A 17,942-nucleotide genomic window follows, 5' to 3' on the forward strand; every position below is an offset into this window, starting at 1 on the left:
CCATCCCCTACTCCCTAACTCTTCCTTTTGAAAAAAAAAATAAATGTTTTTACTACTACTACTACTTAACGATTCGTAATTAGGAAGCAAGATGGCCAGATTACAACTGCGACAGTCCCCTTACAAAGGAGGAAATAAGAGATATTAGTGCGCCTAATGCACGGTCCGAATAGTTCAGGAATGTTTGACTCATAGGCTATGTATACTTTACTAGTGTACTGCGTCGTTATGTTGTTTCCGAAGTGACAACGTCACATCTGCACGAAATAAAAGAAGACCGACCAGGGTATTTGGTAAATTAAATTATTCCTGGTCTAGTAGGACGCTTTGTAGAATAGGCTAGATTCCGCTCTGTGTGCAGTTCTCTCTTTTCAGTAAAATATTAAGTTCCGTCGTGGAGTTCCTACATGACCAGTGTTTAAGATTGGGGACTTGCCATACTAGTGAGCGGTTACATCTATGGAAAAGAGGCTATTGATGCGCATGGAACACAATTTAATTTTCTCTTGTAAGATAGTGAGAAATGCGAACACAGTTTGAGCTCAAGCATCCTTGCTGTTGACTTGTCGCAAATATATTGTTTTTATTTGGCCTCTTCAAAATGCAGTCGGCTTGAGAAGACGTGAAATGGCGGCGAGTGCTTCTTCAGGCTTTTTCTGCGCAACCAGATGGCCTGCTCCCTGGATAACGAATGTAGTGATGAAGCAGTTCCAGGAAAAAATATTAATTTGTTTTTTTCCGGACTATGTTAAACACTGAGGCATTGAGGAAAAACACCACAGGAAAGCAGAAAAGAAAAAGCAAAGACAGACACAGGTATTCAGGAACACTACGTCTAGCTACCAAGGGCTGCTATTGTGATACACGTAGATCTACTTCTCCCACCACGTGCCATAAGTTACTTCACAGTCTGAGGCACTCCGCAAGAAATTCCGGATTTATTGCAAAGCATTCGTGTACGCAAAGCAGCTATAGCGGCGTACAAAAAAAAAACTGCAAATTACAACAAAAGAAACGTTTCTTGTTTCACTGCACTGCAGCTCATACAAATGTTTCTACTGCGCCCACAGAACAAAAAATGCGCTTTATGTTGGCTTAAATCAAGCGTAAGCGTTTACAGCTGCCCACGAATTTGTAGTAGGAAAAGAAATGAAAAATTTTGAAAAGTGATAAAACTCGCTTCCCAAGAGCCACGATGTTGTGCCACTGCTAGGCACCAGTCAGGACTCCTTTGGCATGTGTAAAACTGTTAAGTGCGAGTATGATGGACGAAACGTCGCGGCCGTGTTAATACACCAAAAATCCATCCCTCAGAAGACTGGTGGCGCTTAGCAGCTTAGCTCTCACCCACATACTTTTGGAAAAGATGTGCATTCGCAATACCTTTACAGTGACGAAGGTGACATTTCCCTTGTAGGTCTGGTAGTATCCGGCAACTTGTTCGTTCAATTTCCACAGCTTGTACTCAGACAGGGTCTGTGCAAGGTCACATAAGTAGGCAATGAAGCTCGGAAACTAGTGTGCGCTAATTCGTGTTCAAGGAAGGCTCACCATTACACAGGTATAAAATCTTACATGAGTACGTGGAATGAAAACGATTGGTAGAAATAATGCCGGAATGCTGAGCACAAAAAAATTACAACGGTAACGCGGGAGCCCGCAAGCAGCGTTCCCTCTGGCAGCACAAAAAGTTATGGGAGGAATAAATAACTAGAGACTCGTGTCACGCCACCTGGTTGGGTCAATGTTAAAAGGGCTGCGTAACTGCATGCACAACATTGCTTATAGAGAAAAGTACCATAAATGAAAACTGTCGGCAGGGGCTTTGCCGTGGGAATCGGCTCGCACGCGTCCCGGGAGAACAGTGCAGTGGGAGGTGTGCCAGCACTACTGCGCTTACGCGGGCCACACATCCCGTGCCTCGTGCCACAAGATTAAACGAATGCAAGTAGAAAGATAAAGCAAAGAAACCAAGCAATAAGAAAGCGTGTTTGGCGACCTATGCTTTGGCAGCTAGCCATCCTCACCATACCCTTTGGCGCTGCCTCCAGACGCGAACCCTCCCAGCCCCTCATACTAGGTCCCGCTACCACCAAACGCTGACTAAAACCTCTTCCACCCTCTGCCACCACCACACCGCCACCCTTTCCCACATTCTATTCCAATGCCCGGCGGATACTTCTCCGTGGGGCATGGAGCACGTCACTAGCTGGGAGGACCGGGGAATGCTGCTACGCTCGGAGGACCCGGACCGGCAGAAGACCGCCACGGACCGGGCTGCGGACGTCATGGACCGTAGGAACATGAAAGTTGAGCGTACTGGGGTCCAGGGGCCTGTGTGCCCCAAACACCTGTGTTAAAATAAACGTTTTTACTACCACCACCACTCATCAGTGTCTCATGGACCACTTATCACCTGGGAATTTTTTTTGTGAGGCCTGCCGCAGCCGATTGTACGCAATCCTTGTGGCCGCTCGTAAGGATTGCATGGTTCTAGCAAAGTTCAGAGGTGCAGTGGCGGCGCTGCTTTACCAAGTACCTTATAATCTATGATCATGAATGCTAAAAGATTTTGGTTTTGATCTCTGGTCTTGGCTACTTCGCATCCTGATCCACAACAAAGTATTTTGTGTGTTCCCATGCATTTATCAAGGCTTAACAGAAATAATGTACTTCACCTCTAAACCGAGGCTCTCGACGAACAGTTGATTACCGATGACGTTAAAGGTCATATCAGTGTCCCCACTGTAGAACAGCGATTTCAGGCGTCCCGAGTCCACCAGCTTCTTGATGACGTCCCGTACCGTGATGTACTGGGTGGCGTAAAGTAGGCTGTCGCTGCGGATATCGATTAGAGCATAGTTGTAAGGAAGGTCATTTAAGGAGAGGCTCTATGGTCCACGAGGCGAAATATTTCAAATAAAAGAGACTGATTACGGCAATAGCGAACAGAAATGCGACCTCTACTTTGTTCTAGCAAACAGCAAAGGAACTAAAGCACGCTCATGATTTGATTTCGACCCTAGCACGTGTTTTATCTGAGCTAGATACCACAAGCATAGAAAATTGCATTCAGTGGTACATATCTGGCTGTGAAGGAAACTCATCAGTTACCTACCTTAATGACTTACTCTGCACCCATTTTCCATTTCAATAATCGGCCATTAAGCATGCTAGGAAATGTTTAATGAACAAGCGAACAATGATAAAGGAAATACGGCAAAGTATTGGCGACTACGTTAACGATCCTACCGAACGTCATCAGCGTCTGGTGCGACAATGGTGTTGAAGTGCGTTTCTTTTTTATTTCAGAATCAGTACTGTGCTGGGTGTAGTTTCCGGACTTATTCGCTCTCTTAGGATGACGGAGGTCTCTTTTCCTAAGCCCTCCTATTTTCAAGATAGTTGATCCCCTGGCTGAAGCGACTACCATCATTCAGGGAACCATTGATCGCGTTTGCTAATGTCGTATTCTAAACAGCTACAACTTCTAAGAATTAACTACAGACTAAAAGAACAGTCGCTGCTCGTGGGGGACGTCATAGAACTTTCCTTTACAACACAGTACACCAACACCGATCAAAACACAGGAAACCTGGAGGTAAATCTCTTTTACTTAAAGCGATGCATACGTCGAAAAACAGCAACGCGGTTGGCTGGCTTATTAACCTTTACACTTTACACTATTAACCTTTACGCGGCAATATTCTAGCCCCTACTCCACATACAGATCTCAGCACAGAAGTCTTATTCCTTTGAACATGCAAGGAGTTGTATATAGTGTCCAACATATAATATGTTTGCTTTAGGGTATTCTGTAGCACGCATTATATGTTTTCATTTTCCCATTTACTTGACCCGCTCTGCCTTCTCCAAGATGCAGTTGTGACACCTTCACAAATATCTTCCCACATTCACCCTTCAAAGTGTGTTTATCTCAACGTTATAATGCCCAATAACATACCTGCATGGAGTCCAAAGCAAAGGAGACGGGTCGCTGTGCAGCGCTTTCCGCACCTGAGGTTGGTTCAGGTACATCGTCACATCGTCGTAGTTCAGGCACGTTGGATTCGACCCAAAGTTTTTCTGTCGGGAAGCAAAGTTTGTGTGTAAAAATTCCGTGAAGAACAATGTGTTTCGGGCATATACAGACGCTCACTGCGTATAAGAAAGCTATAAAAGCTTAAAAATAGAGAGCACGCAGTGCCGGCTGCTAGCAGCGTGTCGTTAGTTCAAGTGACGTCGTCGGAATTTTCTCGTGATGTGGCAGCTTAACTAACGAGCTGCAGCTAACTTCAGCGTTCAGTCGAGGGAAAAGCAAGCATTAACTGGAATCGCAATTGTGTGGTTATCTTATACCAATTCAGCAATGCCGTGATGTAAGTTAAAATGGACATAATTGCCGCCATCATCCAAATAAGTTTAGTGTAGAAACTTCTCCCAAATGGCAACTCATTTTCTTCACGTCAAATTCAAAGTTGTTGTTTTCTGTTGCCTCTCCTTTCATAAACTGCAAAAACACCAACCAGCTCAAAGAGAAAGCATGGCCGGAGCAAATATTTTGTAAGCAATAATATTTCAGCCTTTCAGTTCTATTTTTATGTTTCAAAATCCAAACAACCTATGCTTGATAATGCGACAGCAGTTGGCGTTTATTGGCAGGCGCCTTTTTTTAGGGTAACTGTATTGTACTTAAAGAAACTGGACCATGTAAAAACTATCTTGGCATCAACATGCAAGTTAAGGAACATGTCAAAGGAACTCAATATGTTTCGTTGGTCTTTCTAATGATAAACATTCACTATTCACCAGGCACAGTTTTTGAGCTGTCACAGTTTTTTAGCCACATTCACGTTACCCAAAAAGAGCGGTCACCACGACTGAATGAAAGCATTTGTCCTCACTGGTATCGCACTGGGTTCGATTATCCCCTCCTATCGCTCTTTCTTTCGTCGCATTCTATAGTAGCCAATAGCGGTTTCGCTCTTTAACGTGAACTGGCATAGTTGTAATAATAAAGTGTCTTTAACTTCCCTGCACTGCCTACCCCCGGCGCATGCCTGCATGAGTGGTAGGCGCCAGAAGAACCCAAAGCCCCAATACTGTGAATCAGGTACGTGTCTTTCCCCTCTTAGTAAGCTTCGCAGCCAGAGCCGAATTTTTGAAATAATTTATTAATGCTGTTAAGAAGTCACCCACTTCATTGTGATTGCGCAGGCTCCTCGTGCTGCTTAGACTGTTTATGTCAGGCAAGCACATGTTCTGTAACCGCGATTTTTCATCTCGAGAGAGATAAAGAAATTTTAATGAGAGGAATTTAGAGTATGTAGTCGCGGAGTATACGGGCGGCATTACTCAAGCAAGCACTATTCAGTGTGGTCTTTTGAGGACTATAAGGTTTACTATGACGAATGATCCAGGCTAAGCCACTGCTGCGCCGGCGTGTTCGCCCGCATATTCACTTACGGCCATTTCAAACCGGCTGAATAATGGCACCATTGCTGATTCGAGTGCTATTAACGGCAGCGTTCTGAATACGCACCGAAGGCTTGACGTTGAGGCACCGCAGCAAGAACTCCTGGGTCCTGCGGTAAGGTGAAGTGGACCATCCCTTCTGTGCAGCATCATGTCTTTTGCCGCCATTTATGCTTGGTGTAAAACCGATGCAGGTGTCGAAAAGGTCGTAGTTGTTGAGCCCCCGCTCTATGATGTTGTGGGCTGCCACCTCTACCTGTGAACCGGAACAGAGCAAGTACAAATTAGCGTTAAGACCACATATCGAGAAGAAAATTCATAGTTTGTAGCGTACTTGCGAGCACAGATTAAGAATACCACCGTTTCCGCATCCTTGAAAAGGAGCGTATACAAAAGTTCTTTCATGCAAGTAATCACATGCGGAGCTGAAATCTGGAGGCAAACTAAATGCCTGAATTTAAATCAAAGAGTGGGCGGCGGGATAAGGGTAGAACTACAGGAATAACCACACGAAGGGAGCAGGATGTTTCAGGGGACAAACGCGAGCTAATGACATCTTAGCTGCCATCAAAAAAAGGAAGCGGGCAGGGCGAGGGTATGTAATCCGAAGGTGGAGCAACCGGTCATCCCTTAACGTAAGTGGGCACCTAGAGCGCCTGTGTTTGCGCCCTTTGCTAGTGTTGTCCGTGTTGTGACTGAGTTGTAGTCTTAAGTATGCACAACCAACTAGCCAGCCCATACGTATCAAGAAGGCAATTTGCTAGATAAGGCGGATAGTATCTCTTCAGTGGGTCGCCACTTGATTCTAAGAGATGCATGTGTATATGGTGTGCCTGTTAACGTGGGTCTAATGTCACCTGGCATTACGGAGTTTTACGGTAGAAGACTTAGAGATTTCTAATAGAGGTTTGGCTGAATTTCGACTGTGTTTGCTGGTGATGGCACCACAGTGCTGCAAAAATCAACCTGTGCACACAGCCCTTATAAAATTTTCTCTAGACTGTGTCATAGACATCGTATAGAGTCTAACCGCCTTCCTGTAGATAATTTATTTTGCGTGTTCATAGCCTATATTCAAAAGTCTATTTAAAGTGTATTGTCATAAATCAGTACATTGTCTATAGACTGTCTGTAGGATTTGTATTATCTATAGACTAGTCTAAAAGATTTGTCTGTAGGAAGTTTATGACTTTTTAGGCTGGAGTCTATGGACAGTCTACAGACTGTCCAAAAAATTTTACCAAAAGAATGGCTTTAAATTACGTTTTTCAATTTGATGAGCAGTGAAAAATATAGTAATAACGCAGTAAAACACGTTGTTGGACTAGCTGGTGCATTATATTAAGAAATGCAACCAGTCAAAAAGACGCACACAGAGAAACTACGAATAAAAAGAGGAGGATAGGAAAGCCTATTTCCTATCTTACTCTTATTATTCTCAGTTTTGCTATGTGCGTCTCTTTGGCTGGTTTAATTTCTTAAAGAAATAAAGCAACAGCCGGGCAGTAGACTGCAGTCACTTAACTGTTAGAAGTTGCAGCCACGTAAGATTCCCGCTTAAATTTTTTTTTCGGCGTCTGCTTTCATAGGGATCAAAATGCGCGACCTTGTTAACTTTGTCGTAAGCTATAAAAGAGGCCTTCGATCACAAAATCGGCTATACCTCATTCCTACATCTCAGCGTACCTGATAATTTCTGAGTAGCCATAATATGTCCACCATTCACCTATTGCAAGAATGAGGTAATTTTGAGGTAAGAACTAGTGACTTATGAATGAAGTGGACACCACTTCGACGAGTGCCACTATGTTTCCTTAAACTAGTGTCAACTTTGGATGCGAATTTTGCGTGTGCGTGATGTTGCCCTAAAGCCCAATGCACTTTTCGCATCATCCGCACGCACTGGCCAGTCGCAATATCTTTGCACCTTTCCAGGAATAAGCTTGCCTTTTTAAAAATTCCTAAACAGTATAAAGCGTCTTCATATTTAAGCAGCGCAATCTCGCAGAACCCATGCGCTTTCGGTTTGGATATTTTTGGCGGTGCGGTTGATCACTAGGCATTTATTTATTCATGTAGTGGGGCGTGAAAAAGGCTGTTGCCGAATCCTGTTTAAAGCATCGGTTAAATCTCGGAAGCTAAGTTTACGTAATGACCTCTGGGTAAATTGGTATTTAACCGAACATATCAAATACTTCTTCGCTACGCTTCTGCGTAGTGCAATAGACTCATGCTTACTGTTAGTAGTGGAAGTTCGTTCCTACCGGTTACTTTTTAATATATTCCAAAGCAAGTAAATGAAACATTTGAGATAAAAACAGCTGAAAAAGTTATGTTGCGCATACGCACGGCAGTGTCGCACTCCAAGGAAATGAACGGCGGCTCGACAAAGCTGCAGGTTTCTTCAGAAGCGCTGCCATTACAACACGACGAGAGTAGGCTGTTCCACAACCTGTTGTGGAGCAGAAAAGGGTCAAGGAAAACCCTACTAAACTAGAATATTAATTAATTTTTTCTATATAGAAAGTTTTGTAATAGGCATACAAGATGCTCACAACATGCACTACTAGTCGTGGCGTGCGTACTTACGCGTTATCCAATATTCCATGGTACTGGCCAAAGAACAACAGAGAGTTTCCTATAGTGCGGAAGTCGAGTGCCCCATTGCCGATGGCGTATCCCTGGAAAGCAAAGGGCGCGGTTTCCTTTCGTTACACAGATGTCAGGAAACAAATAGACCGTATGTTATTACAACATGACCTCAAACAAGAATCCACAGGAGGTTTATGTATATCACTGCCACTGATAAAAACACTACAAACTGCTCACACAGTTTGCACCTTCCAATGGCGTTTCATCAGTACACGAAAAGATCACACTGCGTATCGAACTTTCCCCACATAATTGTCTCAAAGCTGTTCTATTTTACACCGAAATGACCCATTACAACACGAGAAACAAAAGAAATCCTACTGCTAACGTTCTTCTTGAAGCAGCACTGTGGATTTACTTTCATGCTGATACAACTAGTAGCAGGACAGAAGGTGATGTCTTCGTCAAATAGAAAGCGGGATAACCAAGGCTCATGCTTGTCTCTACGAATGACCCTTTACTTGTTGGCTACATGCACATTCTAACCACCAGACCTCGCCTAATAATAAAATAAATGTGTATATCTTGCCCTTGTTTTGAAGCTCAGTTGGAAAATAATTACTCAAAATCTGGTTTTACTTCCGACATAAGGTAGAACGCATTCACAACAGTTTGCATCGGTGGTAATTATTCCCATGGTTATGGCTCGATCATCGAAGCATTCGAAGTTAATAACAGGTGCAACCCGACAGTTCTCTATTGACGAGTTTGAATTAACAGCACCGAAGCTGGTTAGCTGACCATACCTACCTTGAGGTTGATTCCTTGGGCATCCTTCAGTAGACGAGAAGCGAGCATGGCGACATACGTAGCAGCACTTCCCTTTCCGGCCAGATAAAACTCATTGCTCTTCAAGCTGGTGAACTTGCTGAAGAAATCCAGAAGAGCCCCCTGAATGTCGTCTACTGTGGAGTCGTCGTTGCTTGTGTAGTTTCCCGAGGGGTCGTACGAGTAGCCAACGCCGGCCGGTGCCTCCAGGTACAACACATTGGCAAGCTAACAAAAGAAACCAGGGTCGTTACAAATGTGACGGCGCATTTTACACCAAAACGGCACCTTACAACATGAGATACAAAAGAAATCCTAGTGCTAACGTTCTTCTCGAGCAGCACTGGTACAACATGCTGGTACAACCTGTACCAGCAGGTACATGCTGGTGCAACCAACAGCAGGACACAAGGTGATCTCTTACTGAAACAGAAAGCTGCCCACCAAGGCTTATGCTTGGTTAAGAGTAAAAGGCATTGAGGTAAACACCCATGCTAGTGTCGCAAATTATTCAAACAGAACGCCCAAAGTCGGCACAATTGATAAAGTCCCCGGAGCAACTCTTTTTACAAAGATATTATTTTAGAAGCTTCTGTCGAAAAGGTACTTAAAGGTGCACTGAAGAGGAATCTGAACTTGATTTTTGCCGCGGGAACTCGATCTACACGTTCCGAGCTTTCTTAGAAACTTCTATTTATTGCCCTGGGTGGCCGATTTCCATAATTAAATCGAATTAACGTCCGGCTCCCGCCTTTTTTTTTTAACTCTCCCTCGTACGGTGGGCGGAGTCGGCCGACGCGTGGAGCGCCTTTCACCCAGTCCCGTGGCGGCTTGCTGCTGTGCCATCGGCGGAGTAATACGTAGTAGTCCGTAGTAGCAAATAGTCCGCGCGTATTTTTATTTCTTCGGGCTTATTTTGCGGCTATATTATCTGCGAATGGAACTATTTATTCGTGAAAACCTAAAAAACAAAATAAAGCGAAAGCAAAGCCTCCACGGGACTGGGTGAAAGGTGCTCCACGAGTTGGTCGACTCCGCCCACCGTACGAGGGACAATTAAAAAAAAAAGGCGGAAGCCGGACGTTAATTCGATTCAATTGGGGAAATCGGCCACACAGGGTAATAAGTCACTGTTTCTAAGAATGCTAGGAACGTGTAGATCGAGTTCCCGCGGCAAAAAGACAAGTTCAGAATCCTCTTTAGTGCCCCTTTAAGTAAGGTAGGTGCAGTAAGGTAAGTGTACGCTAGTGCATCACATCTAGCGGGAAGTATCGCTGCAGAGCAGCGACGTCAATCAAGCTAATCGGTGTTTATATTGTCACGCTTATATTTTACGTTTGCACGAAAGCACACTTTTGTGCAATTCCCCATGCCTTCTGACTGTATGAAAATGGTACATATAACACCTCGCAATAATTATTCGATACCTTGTTCCAGCTATATGGGTTTGCAACAAGAGTCTTTCCGTTATCAGCCACGCGGAACGGACCATGCTCTTTCAGCAAGCTGACCATGGCGCTGCACCCCGGACCGCCGTCAAGCCACAGCATCACCGGGTCCTTGTCAGGTGAGCCTTGGCTCGCCACAAACCTGCACAAAATGAGTAATTAGTTAATGTCTTCCAGGAGCAGCTGAAGGCAAGTTACTGTTTGCATCAGGTTGCAATCTTGAATCAGGTCTTTGTGAAGATCATATCTTTTACATGTCTATGCACGGGTAAATCAATACCTTCATCTCCAGCGCCGCGCATCACCTTCAAAAGTAAATGCACATTAGGTTTTAAAGTCTGCAGCCGAGAGTTATGCTCGGCAGCAAGAACAAAGAATTATTAGCTGCCACTTGTAATCAAGTATATTACAGGATTGTCGGACAAGGTCTTCGGTAGCATCCATAAGCATTCGTATCCCCTACACTCATCATAATGAAAGAAGATATGCCTCTCCTAAGGAGGTAAGGCAGGCGAAGAGAACACGTCTGTCTCACATTCGTATTTTCTTATTTTATTTTTCTTTATGCCCAACGCAAGTTCACGCGGCCAGCGGCTACATTAGTCTTGATGTCTAAAGGTTTCTCAAGCGTTGAAACCGCTTTTTGGACGTCGAGTAGCACAAGTACACCATGTAAAAAGAAAAAAAAAAACAGTGGGACGAAGTGGTCGGCGGCAATTTAAATACAAGTTAAACCACTGTGATGCTTTAGAATTATTAAACAAGGTTTTTTATGTGTTTCTTAGTGAAACAATACAAAATTATCAGTATAAAAGCAAGCTTTGAAGTTGCTGTGTGCAATCAAAGCCTTGGAAGAAATCGCAGGGTTAAAATATACTGTCAAGATTACATGACTGTTCCCACATACGAAAGCCCAGCAGTTAGGAGTGAAGACTGTAGGTAAAGCAAACCTTGTGGCATGTTTATTAGCCTCAGATTGTTACCGCCCCATGTTTCATAGCTAGTCACTGCTAGAGCCATGCGCGTTAGAAATTCGGTGTCGTGGACTAAAGGGTGTTAAGAACGTTTAGAATTTAAAGTGAACATTATATTCCCCTACTGCGGGCGCGAAAAAATCTGCTTGGGTCGCCTAAATATTGTCTGGTAAAATAAAACCGAGGAAAACGTGCATAGAGGCACTCCCACCTTGCATGGGCAACGACAGTTGCTATTTTCTGTACGTGCTGTTTTATGTCCTCTGCCGTCTTTTACCTAACGCGGGCTGCATAAAGGGACTGCACCAATTATCGTAGTTTTGCAACAATCGACAGATCGTAAAATGGCCTTTCATCGCTTTACCGTGCATATTGGTTGCATTTTTTATAGTCTTACCAGTAAAACATCTTCCTTGTTGCTCCAACGTTAAGAAACCCCGCGTACTGCTTGAAGTTCGGCTGCTCAGCCAGACCTGGCAGAAATAGGATTTCGTCTCCAGTCGGTCCTTGTGAGAAGGCCATTGATGCTGCCATTAAAATCCAGACCACCTGGCATTTCCAGTTTTCATTGGCTGAAACGAAACATCCATGGAATATAATATATTTAGTGCCAACCTCTATATTGCTGCATTTCATAATGCATATCTGGAAATAAAAGAAAAAGGCTACAATTAATTTTAATCAAGTCATTTTGTATGGGAACACGCCCAGGTGGCATTATTTTGCTTAAAGACAATTTTCCGGACATACTCCACATTTGTGGTGGTTACTTGTTTGTTTGCAAAAGGTTGATTCCCACATAAATTGCGTTTCAAATCAGAATGATTGAGGGAAGACAACGGCCACAACCTAATGGCGAAGGCAGCATTTTGTGCCGATTGAGAATCGCTTCACCGAGACTCAAGTGGATCCCATGCCATGGCAAACCGGTCACTCTGGAAGGCTTTTGGCTCCAGGGGGGGTCGTGATTAAAATACGTGCATTTTTTCTTCTCTGTCGGTGATTGCAGGCTGAACAATATCATCCATAAAAATGTGTCCCTTCACCCTCGAATTAACAGACCTACACAGAACTTTCCCCTAACGCTCCGGGTAATAACAGGCTACATGGTGGATCATCATCATCATTAGCCTGACTACGTCCCCTGCAGGGCAAAGGCCTCTCCAATGTCTCTCCAATCAACCATGTCCTTTGCCAGCTACGGCCACCGTTTCCCTGCAAATTTTTTGATTTCATACGCCCACCTAACTTTCTGTCAGCCTCTGCTTTGCTGTCTTCTCTTCTATGAACAAACCACTTAGCGTTGTAGATAGTGAGTGCCTTAAAACAGCCTTTGTGCCTTCGGCTATCTAGAATAACTGTTATAAATTTCGGCCTCTATTAGGCATCAGGGACAATTCAGAGCATCGTGGACGCAGTTCTACGAGCATTGCAGTGGAAAACCGGCCTTTGCGGTTTAGCTTAGTGGTTCTTCCCTCCGCCTTTTCGGGGTGCTTTATTCTTTTGGAAACTGTTTGGAAACTGTAAATGCCTCTCTCGCGCTTGCCTTTAATTTCACCTGAATCAGAGGCACCTTTCCACAAGACCAACGCTTGCACTTTGGACTGCATCATCATTTTCTCTGCTTGTGACGTCGGTATGGCTGCCCTTGTCGATACACTTCAGTAGTCCTCAGTGCTTCCAAATCGCCACTATTTGCACTTCATCGGAAGATAATGTTCTTCAAATTTTCTGACTAGATAAATAAGCTAATGCTACTGTCCAAAAGTTGATTCAAGCTGATTTCCCGTCATGCTTCGTGTGTGCGTCCGCAAGATTTCATATGTCTCATTTTTGCAACATGTCGCAGTGTGAACAAAAACAAAGTTATGGGCGGATTATTTCTCGCCCTGACATCAATAAATCGATTGCAGACTGGTCAGATTTCTGCACGAAGATAGCAATGTCCACAGGAAAAAAGTATTATGGAAGCTATAAACTTCAGACAATCAAAACCACAATTTCAATCTGCACAATACTGAAGCTGCAGATTATTTAAGTGCTTTGGAAATGCCTTTCCATTCTTTGTGCTGCATGACACTACTTTCAGAAGTGCCGATGTATTTATTTTACAAGCAAAGAAAACACGTGTTCGTACAAACGAAGAGTTCTCGAGTTTATGTGAAAACACAATATTTTTCATTACGATGCCAGATTGAGCCCAGCTGAATCAGAATTTTGATTTAATACAGAATACATTAATCCTCTTCCTAGACATAACGCTAATCACAGTAGTTTACGAACGAGAAAATAGAATATTGAGAGCTGTGAGACGGTGGGGAAAATAAAAACTGTTTAATATCCAAGAGGAAGGCCCTCATGTTTGATATCAAGTGTCCAGAAATAATCTAGAAACTACACTACATGCGAGCTTAAGTAGCAGGTTAAGTAAACTAGGGTTAGCTCCGAAAGAATGTTTATGTCATCCTATGCTACGAATTAATAAAACTGATAGCTGTCACAACAATTCATATCGGGCGAAACTGCCGCATATTGAGCGACGAAAACAGCGATAATTAAATATAGCTCACGGAATTTCCCGCCGTCAAAAAATGCTTTCTCTTTGTTACTATGCCTTTTTTTCTGAATTTGTGAGATCATATGTGACAAGTGTGAAAAACGCGACATATGTGTGGGCGAAAAACGCAAGTAGTCCTTCGGATAACCAGCTACCCAAGGCTCCCCGCAAATATGTCTATTATTATCTCCCGTAGCCGGATATGCCTAATATTCAGTGAAAAAAGAACGTTGGCGTTCTCAGAATCATCTCCTCAGAACAATGATAGGTTACCATATTAGGTACAACTACAATGTGTTTGTAGACTTCCAAAAGAAGAACCCAATCTAGACTCCTAAGCGCAATCTACCGTTTTGAAGAGAAAATAGAAAACACTAAAGTTGAAACAGGGTACGTACTCATTTTGAAAAAGCCAGTATTGCTTCGCGTCTCAAAGCCTGGTCGACTGCCGCATGCTTCAATTTGTGGAAGCGTGGCGCTTATCTCTGATGATAGGAACAGCCATAAGCTTCTTTTGTTGCGCGATGCCTGCTGTACATTATACGATAACTGATAAAGCGCTTCCTACCGTCATTGTTCAGTGGAATTTGCGCTCAGGTCTAGGCGCACGCTTCAAGCCGGTACCGGAATAACACATTACATTTGAGGTCGAAAAGAATTCAACATTCTTTGGTAGGCAGAATACAAGAGAAATAAGAGAAATTTGATTTATCCCAAAGCGACTCAGGCTATGAGGGACGCCGTGGTGACGGGGTCCGAAAATTTCGACCACCTGGATTTCTTTAACGTGCTTTGACATCGCACAGTAAATGGGCCTCTAGGATTTCGCCTCCATCGAAATTCAGCCGCCGCGGCCGGGATCGAACTCGCGTCTTTCGAGCCAGCAGCCGAGCGACGTTACCACTGAGCCACTGCGGCGGGTGCAATAAGAGAAATATATGCATATAAATCATGCAAACAGATGCAGTGAAGCATACAATGAGAGCATAAAAAGAGAACGCAAAGGCAGCAATTACCCGAATTAGGATCATAAGCACGAAGACAGCATTTGCCGGAATTTAAAAGCACCTCGTTCAATTACAACGCATTCAGGTAATCAATTCTATTCCTCAATGGCAAGAGGTGGATGACTTGTTAAATGCGCTGAGAAGCCATAGAGTCTGAAGATGGTCATGGAGCTGAAAAAAAACGGCGCTATGTTCGGGGGGGAGGGAGCAGACTGGAGTCCAGAAGTGAGGGAAAACAACCCTACAATTTGTGGAACAACGTTAAACGGCCGAACTTCCGCCTATCCGTGAGAGCCTTGATGTCGACAGGTAATTTTATAGTTGTAATGCTAGAGCGCATGTCGTAGTTGGAGGTAATAAAGCTTGCTGCATGGTTTTGGACGGCTTCAAGACTGTGAGTTAAGTAGGCTTGACGTGGGCTCCAAATTGGGGAAGCAAATCCTAGTTTGGTGCGGACGAAAGTTTTGTAGGCTAGGCTGCGAATGGAAGAAGGAGAGAAACAGATGTCGTCTGATAAAACCGAGTGATTCGAAGCGTCAGCGGCTACCTTCGTGATGTGCTCGGGCCAGGTGAGATTGTTGGTAATGTGGATTTCAAGATAACGGTATGATTCGACTTGTGTATAAGAGGAGCTGAGATCAATAAATACGCGTAGTTGGTGCTACTACGCTTGAGTGGTACCTGCACGAATTGGAGCTTGGATACGTTGCCGCACGGATGAGCGCTGCTCAGATTCAGCCGAGGAACTTAGATAACGCTTTCAGTGCTTGATTTAGGCCACAAGTGGCCTTTGTTCAGTGGTCGGTTGTGTTGCATTTGAGAAGATTTGTTTTGAAACGCGAGTGAGTGAGCGTTTTCTATGTAATAAACTGCTTTCGACGAGGCTGTAGTTTGTTAAAAGTGTAGGCTGGCGTATTGATAGGCTAGACTAGAAAGACATGCATCATGCTGCCTGAGAAAGAGTGCCGTTTTTGCTGCTGCTTGTGCGTGCCTGACCCGTCAACAACGATCTGTGTCCATCCCAGCGAATCTCCAACCGCTTTAAAGCGGCGTCTATTGCCAAACATATTTTTTTCTCCTCAGTCTTTTAGAAAATTCGCTCCTCAGTGCTCTCAGTTATTCTTCCTTTTGGAGCGAATAGTCGTTTCCAGCCACAGATATGCGTGCATAATTATCAGCGATGCAAGCAAGGATTTTGCTGTCTACGTTCTGCTCGCTGCCACCACACGCGCGAGTAAGTATGCCTGATAAAAAGTTTTACAGCGTTCACAGACGGGTTCGAAGTTGTCATAAACGCAACGCGTGCGCCCTGTGCCTGACATATTGGAGTCCACGTGCTGCTTGCTGCTGCCGGATGCATAAATCATTCTTCCAATTTGAAACTTTGTAAAGCGCGCATAGGTGGGCTCAAATAAGTCACCACACAGTGTGGGTGTGCTATCTTGGGCTATGCTGCAGTATAGGCTCTGCTCGCTGCCACCGGAAGCGCGAGTGAGTCCGGCACGCGGAAACGTTTATAAAGCGCACAGGCGCGTCATAAACATCAAAGTATTCATACACATAGAGTAGTGCGCTCAGGTTTACGATGCTAAAGGTCATGTACTTCTAAATTTGGCTGTTCGGGTTCAAATAAGTTCGGAAGGGGATTTCCAGTAAACCAAGTTTGTCGCGAATGCGCTGCTATGAAAGTCGTCTTTCAGTTTTAAGGCGAAAGCCTTTAATGCCTCATCGTTGTCCACTGAAGGTTTTCAGCAGAATGTTGTCAGCAGAGGTGCCACGCTTTTTCTAGTCAGAGCAGAAAAAAATCTTCGTGCACGACGGGATTCGATCCACCATTCTTGCGTTCCGCAGCCGAGCATGTAAATGACTACGCTACTTCCTGCCAACGCATGTGTTGTTCTCCTTGTCTAGGAGGCTGGAGATTATTCGCAGAAAGGCGTCGAATCAGACGGATGCCTCCCAAACACCCTCCAGTGTCTCCAGCATTGAAGATTCACCAACCATTCTGTACTAAATTAACATCTTAACCACACATCAGTTACACAACCAGCAACACCGCACTAAAGGCTTTCGCCTCACTGCACTTTAGGTCAACAAAGTGCCCCCCCCCCCCCCCCCCCTGAATTTTTTCTCCGTGCCTGAACTGTTCCATTTTGCTCCGCATAAAAAAGGTGTTTGATCAAAATTACATAAGAGGCTACTTTTAGTTAATTAAAACTAAATTAAGGCCTCCACGTTTCTGCCCCATAGGTGAGTACCGGTAAGATATAGCTGTTGTATACTTTTCTCTTGAGGGATATTGGTAAACTGCCATTCATGATCTGAGATAACCTGTCAGATGCGCTCCACCCCAATCTTATTCTTCTAGTTATTTCCCTCTCTTGATCCGGATCATCAATCACTGCCTGCCCTAAATAGACATATTCTCTTACTAATTCCAGCACCTGGCTACCAATAGCGAACTGCTGTTCCCTTGCTAGGCTGTTGAACGTTCATTACTTTGGTTTTCTGCATTTTCATTTTTAGCCCCACCGTTCTGCTCTGCCTGTCTAATTCATTGATCATGCTTTGCAGTTCATGTCCTGAGTGACTTAGCAAGGCATTGTCATCAGCGAATCGTAAATTACTTAGGTATTCTCCATTAACTCTTATCCCCAACTGTTCCAATTTCAGGCCCCGGAATACCTCCGGTAAACAGGCAGTGAATAGCATAGGCGAGATCGTGTCTCCCTGCCTGACACCTTTCCTTATTGGAATTTTATTGCTGACTTTATAGAGAAGTATTGTAGCTGTGCAATCTTTGTAAATATCTTCCAATATTTTCACATAACACTCTTCTACGCCCTGATTCCGTAATGCCTGCATGACTGCTGCGGTTTCTACTGAGTAGAATGCTTTCTCGTAATCAATGAACGCTATATATAGGGGCTGATTATATTCTGCGCATTTCTCTATCACCTATTGATTGCGTGAGTATGGTCTATTGTCGAGTATTTTTTTACGAAAGCCTGCCTGGTCATTTGATTGATTGAAGAAAAATGATAGTTGTAACGTTAAGAGA

At 44.0% G+C, this 17,942-nt stretch overlaps 1 protein-coding gene across 1 annotated transcript; it reads right to left on the reverse strand.

Annotated features, from left to right (window-relative positions):
• Nucleotides 1-515: 515 nt before the first annotated feature.
• LOC149366294 (lysosomal protective protein-like) lies at nucleotides 516-14,330 on the reverse strand. The gene is made up of 11 exons (XM_089555708.1): nucleotides 14,273-14,330; nucleotides 11,715-11,889; nucleotides 10,323-10,485; nucleotides 8,878-9,123; nucleotides 8,065-8,156; nucleotides 7,825-7,927; nucleotides 5,543-5,731; nucleotides 3,965-4,086; nucleotides 2,679-2,838; nucleotides 1,384-1,476; nucleotides 516-680 (listed from the first exon to the last, which is right to left on the reverse strand). The coding sequence occupies exons 1-11, from the start codon at nucleotides 14,274-14,276 to the stop codon at nucleotides 597-599; spliced, it is 1,431 nt and encodes a 476-aa protein (XP_089411834.1). The 5' UTR covers nucleotides 14,277-14,330; the 3' UTR covers nucleotides 516-596.
• Nucleotides 14,331-17,942: the final 3,612 nt, after the last annotated feature.

Source organism: Amblyomma mixtum, chromosome 1 (genome assembly GCF_055824585.1).
Source record: "Amblyomma mixtum isolate Tamu chromosome 1, ASM5582458v1, whole genome shotgun sequence".
Taxonomy (NCBI): domain Eukaryota; kingdom Metazoa; phylum Arthropoda; class Arachnida; order Ixodida; family Ixodidae; genus Amblyomma; species Amblyomma mixtum.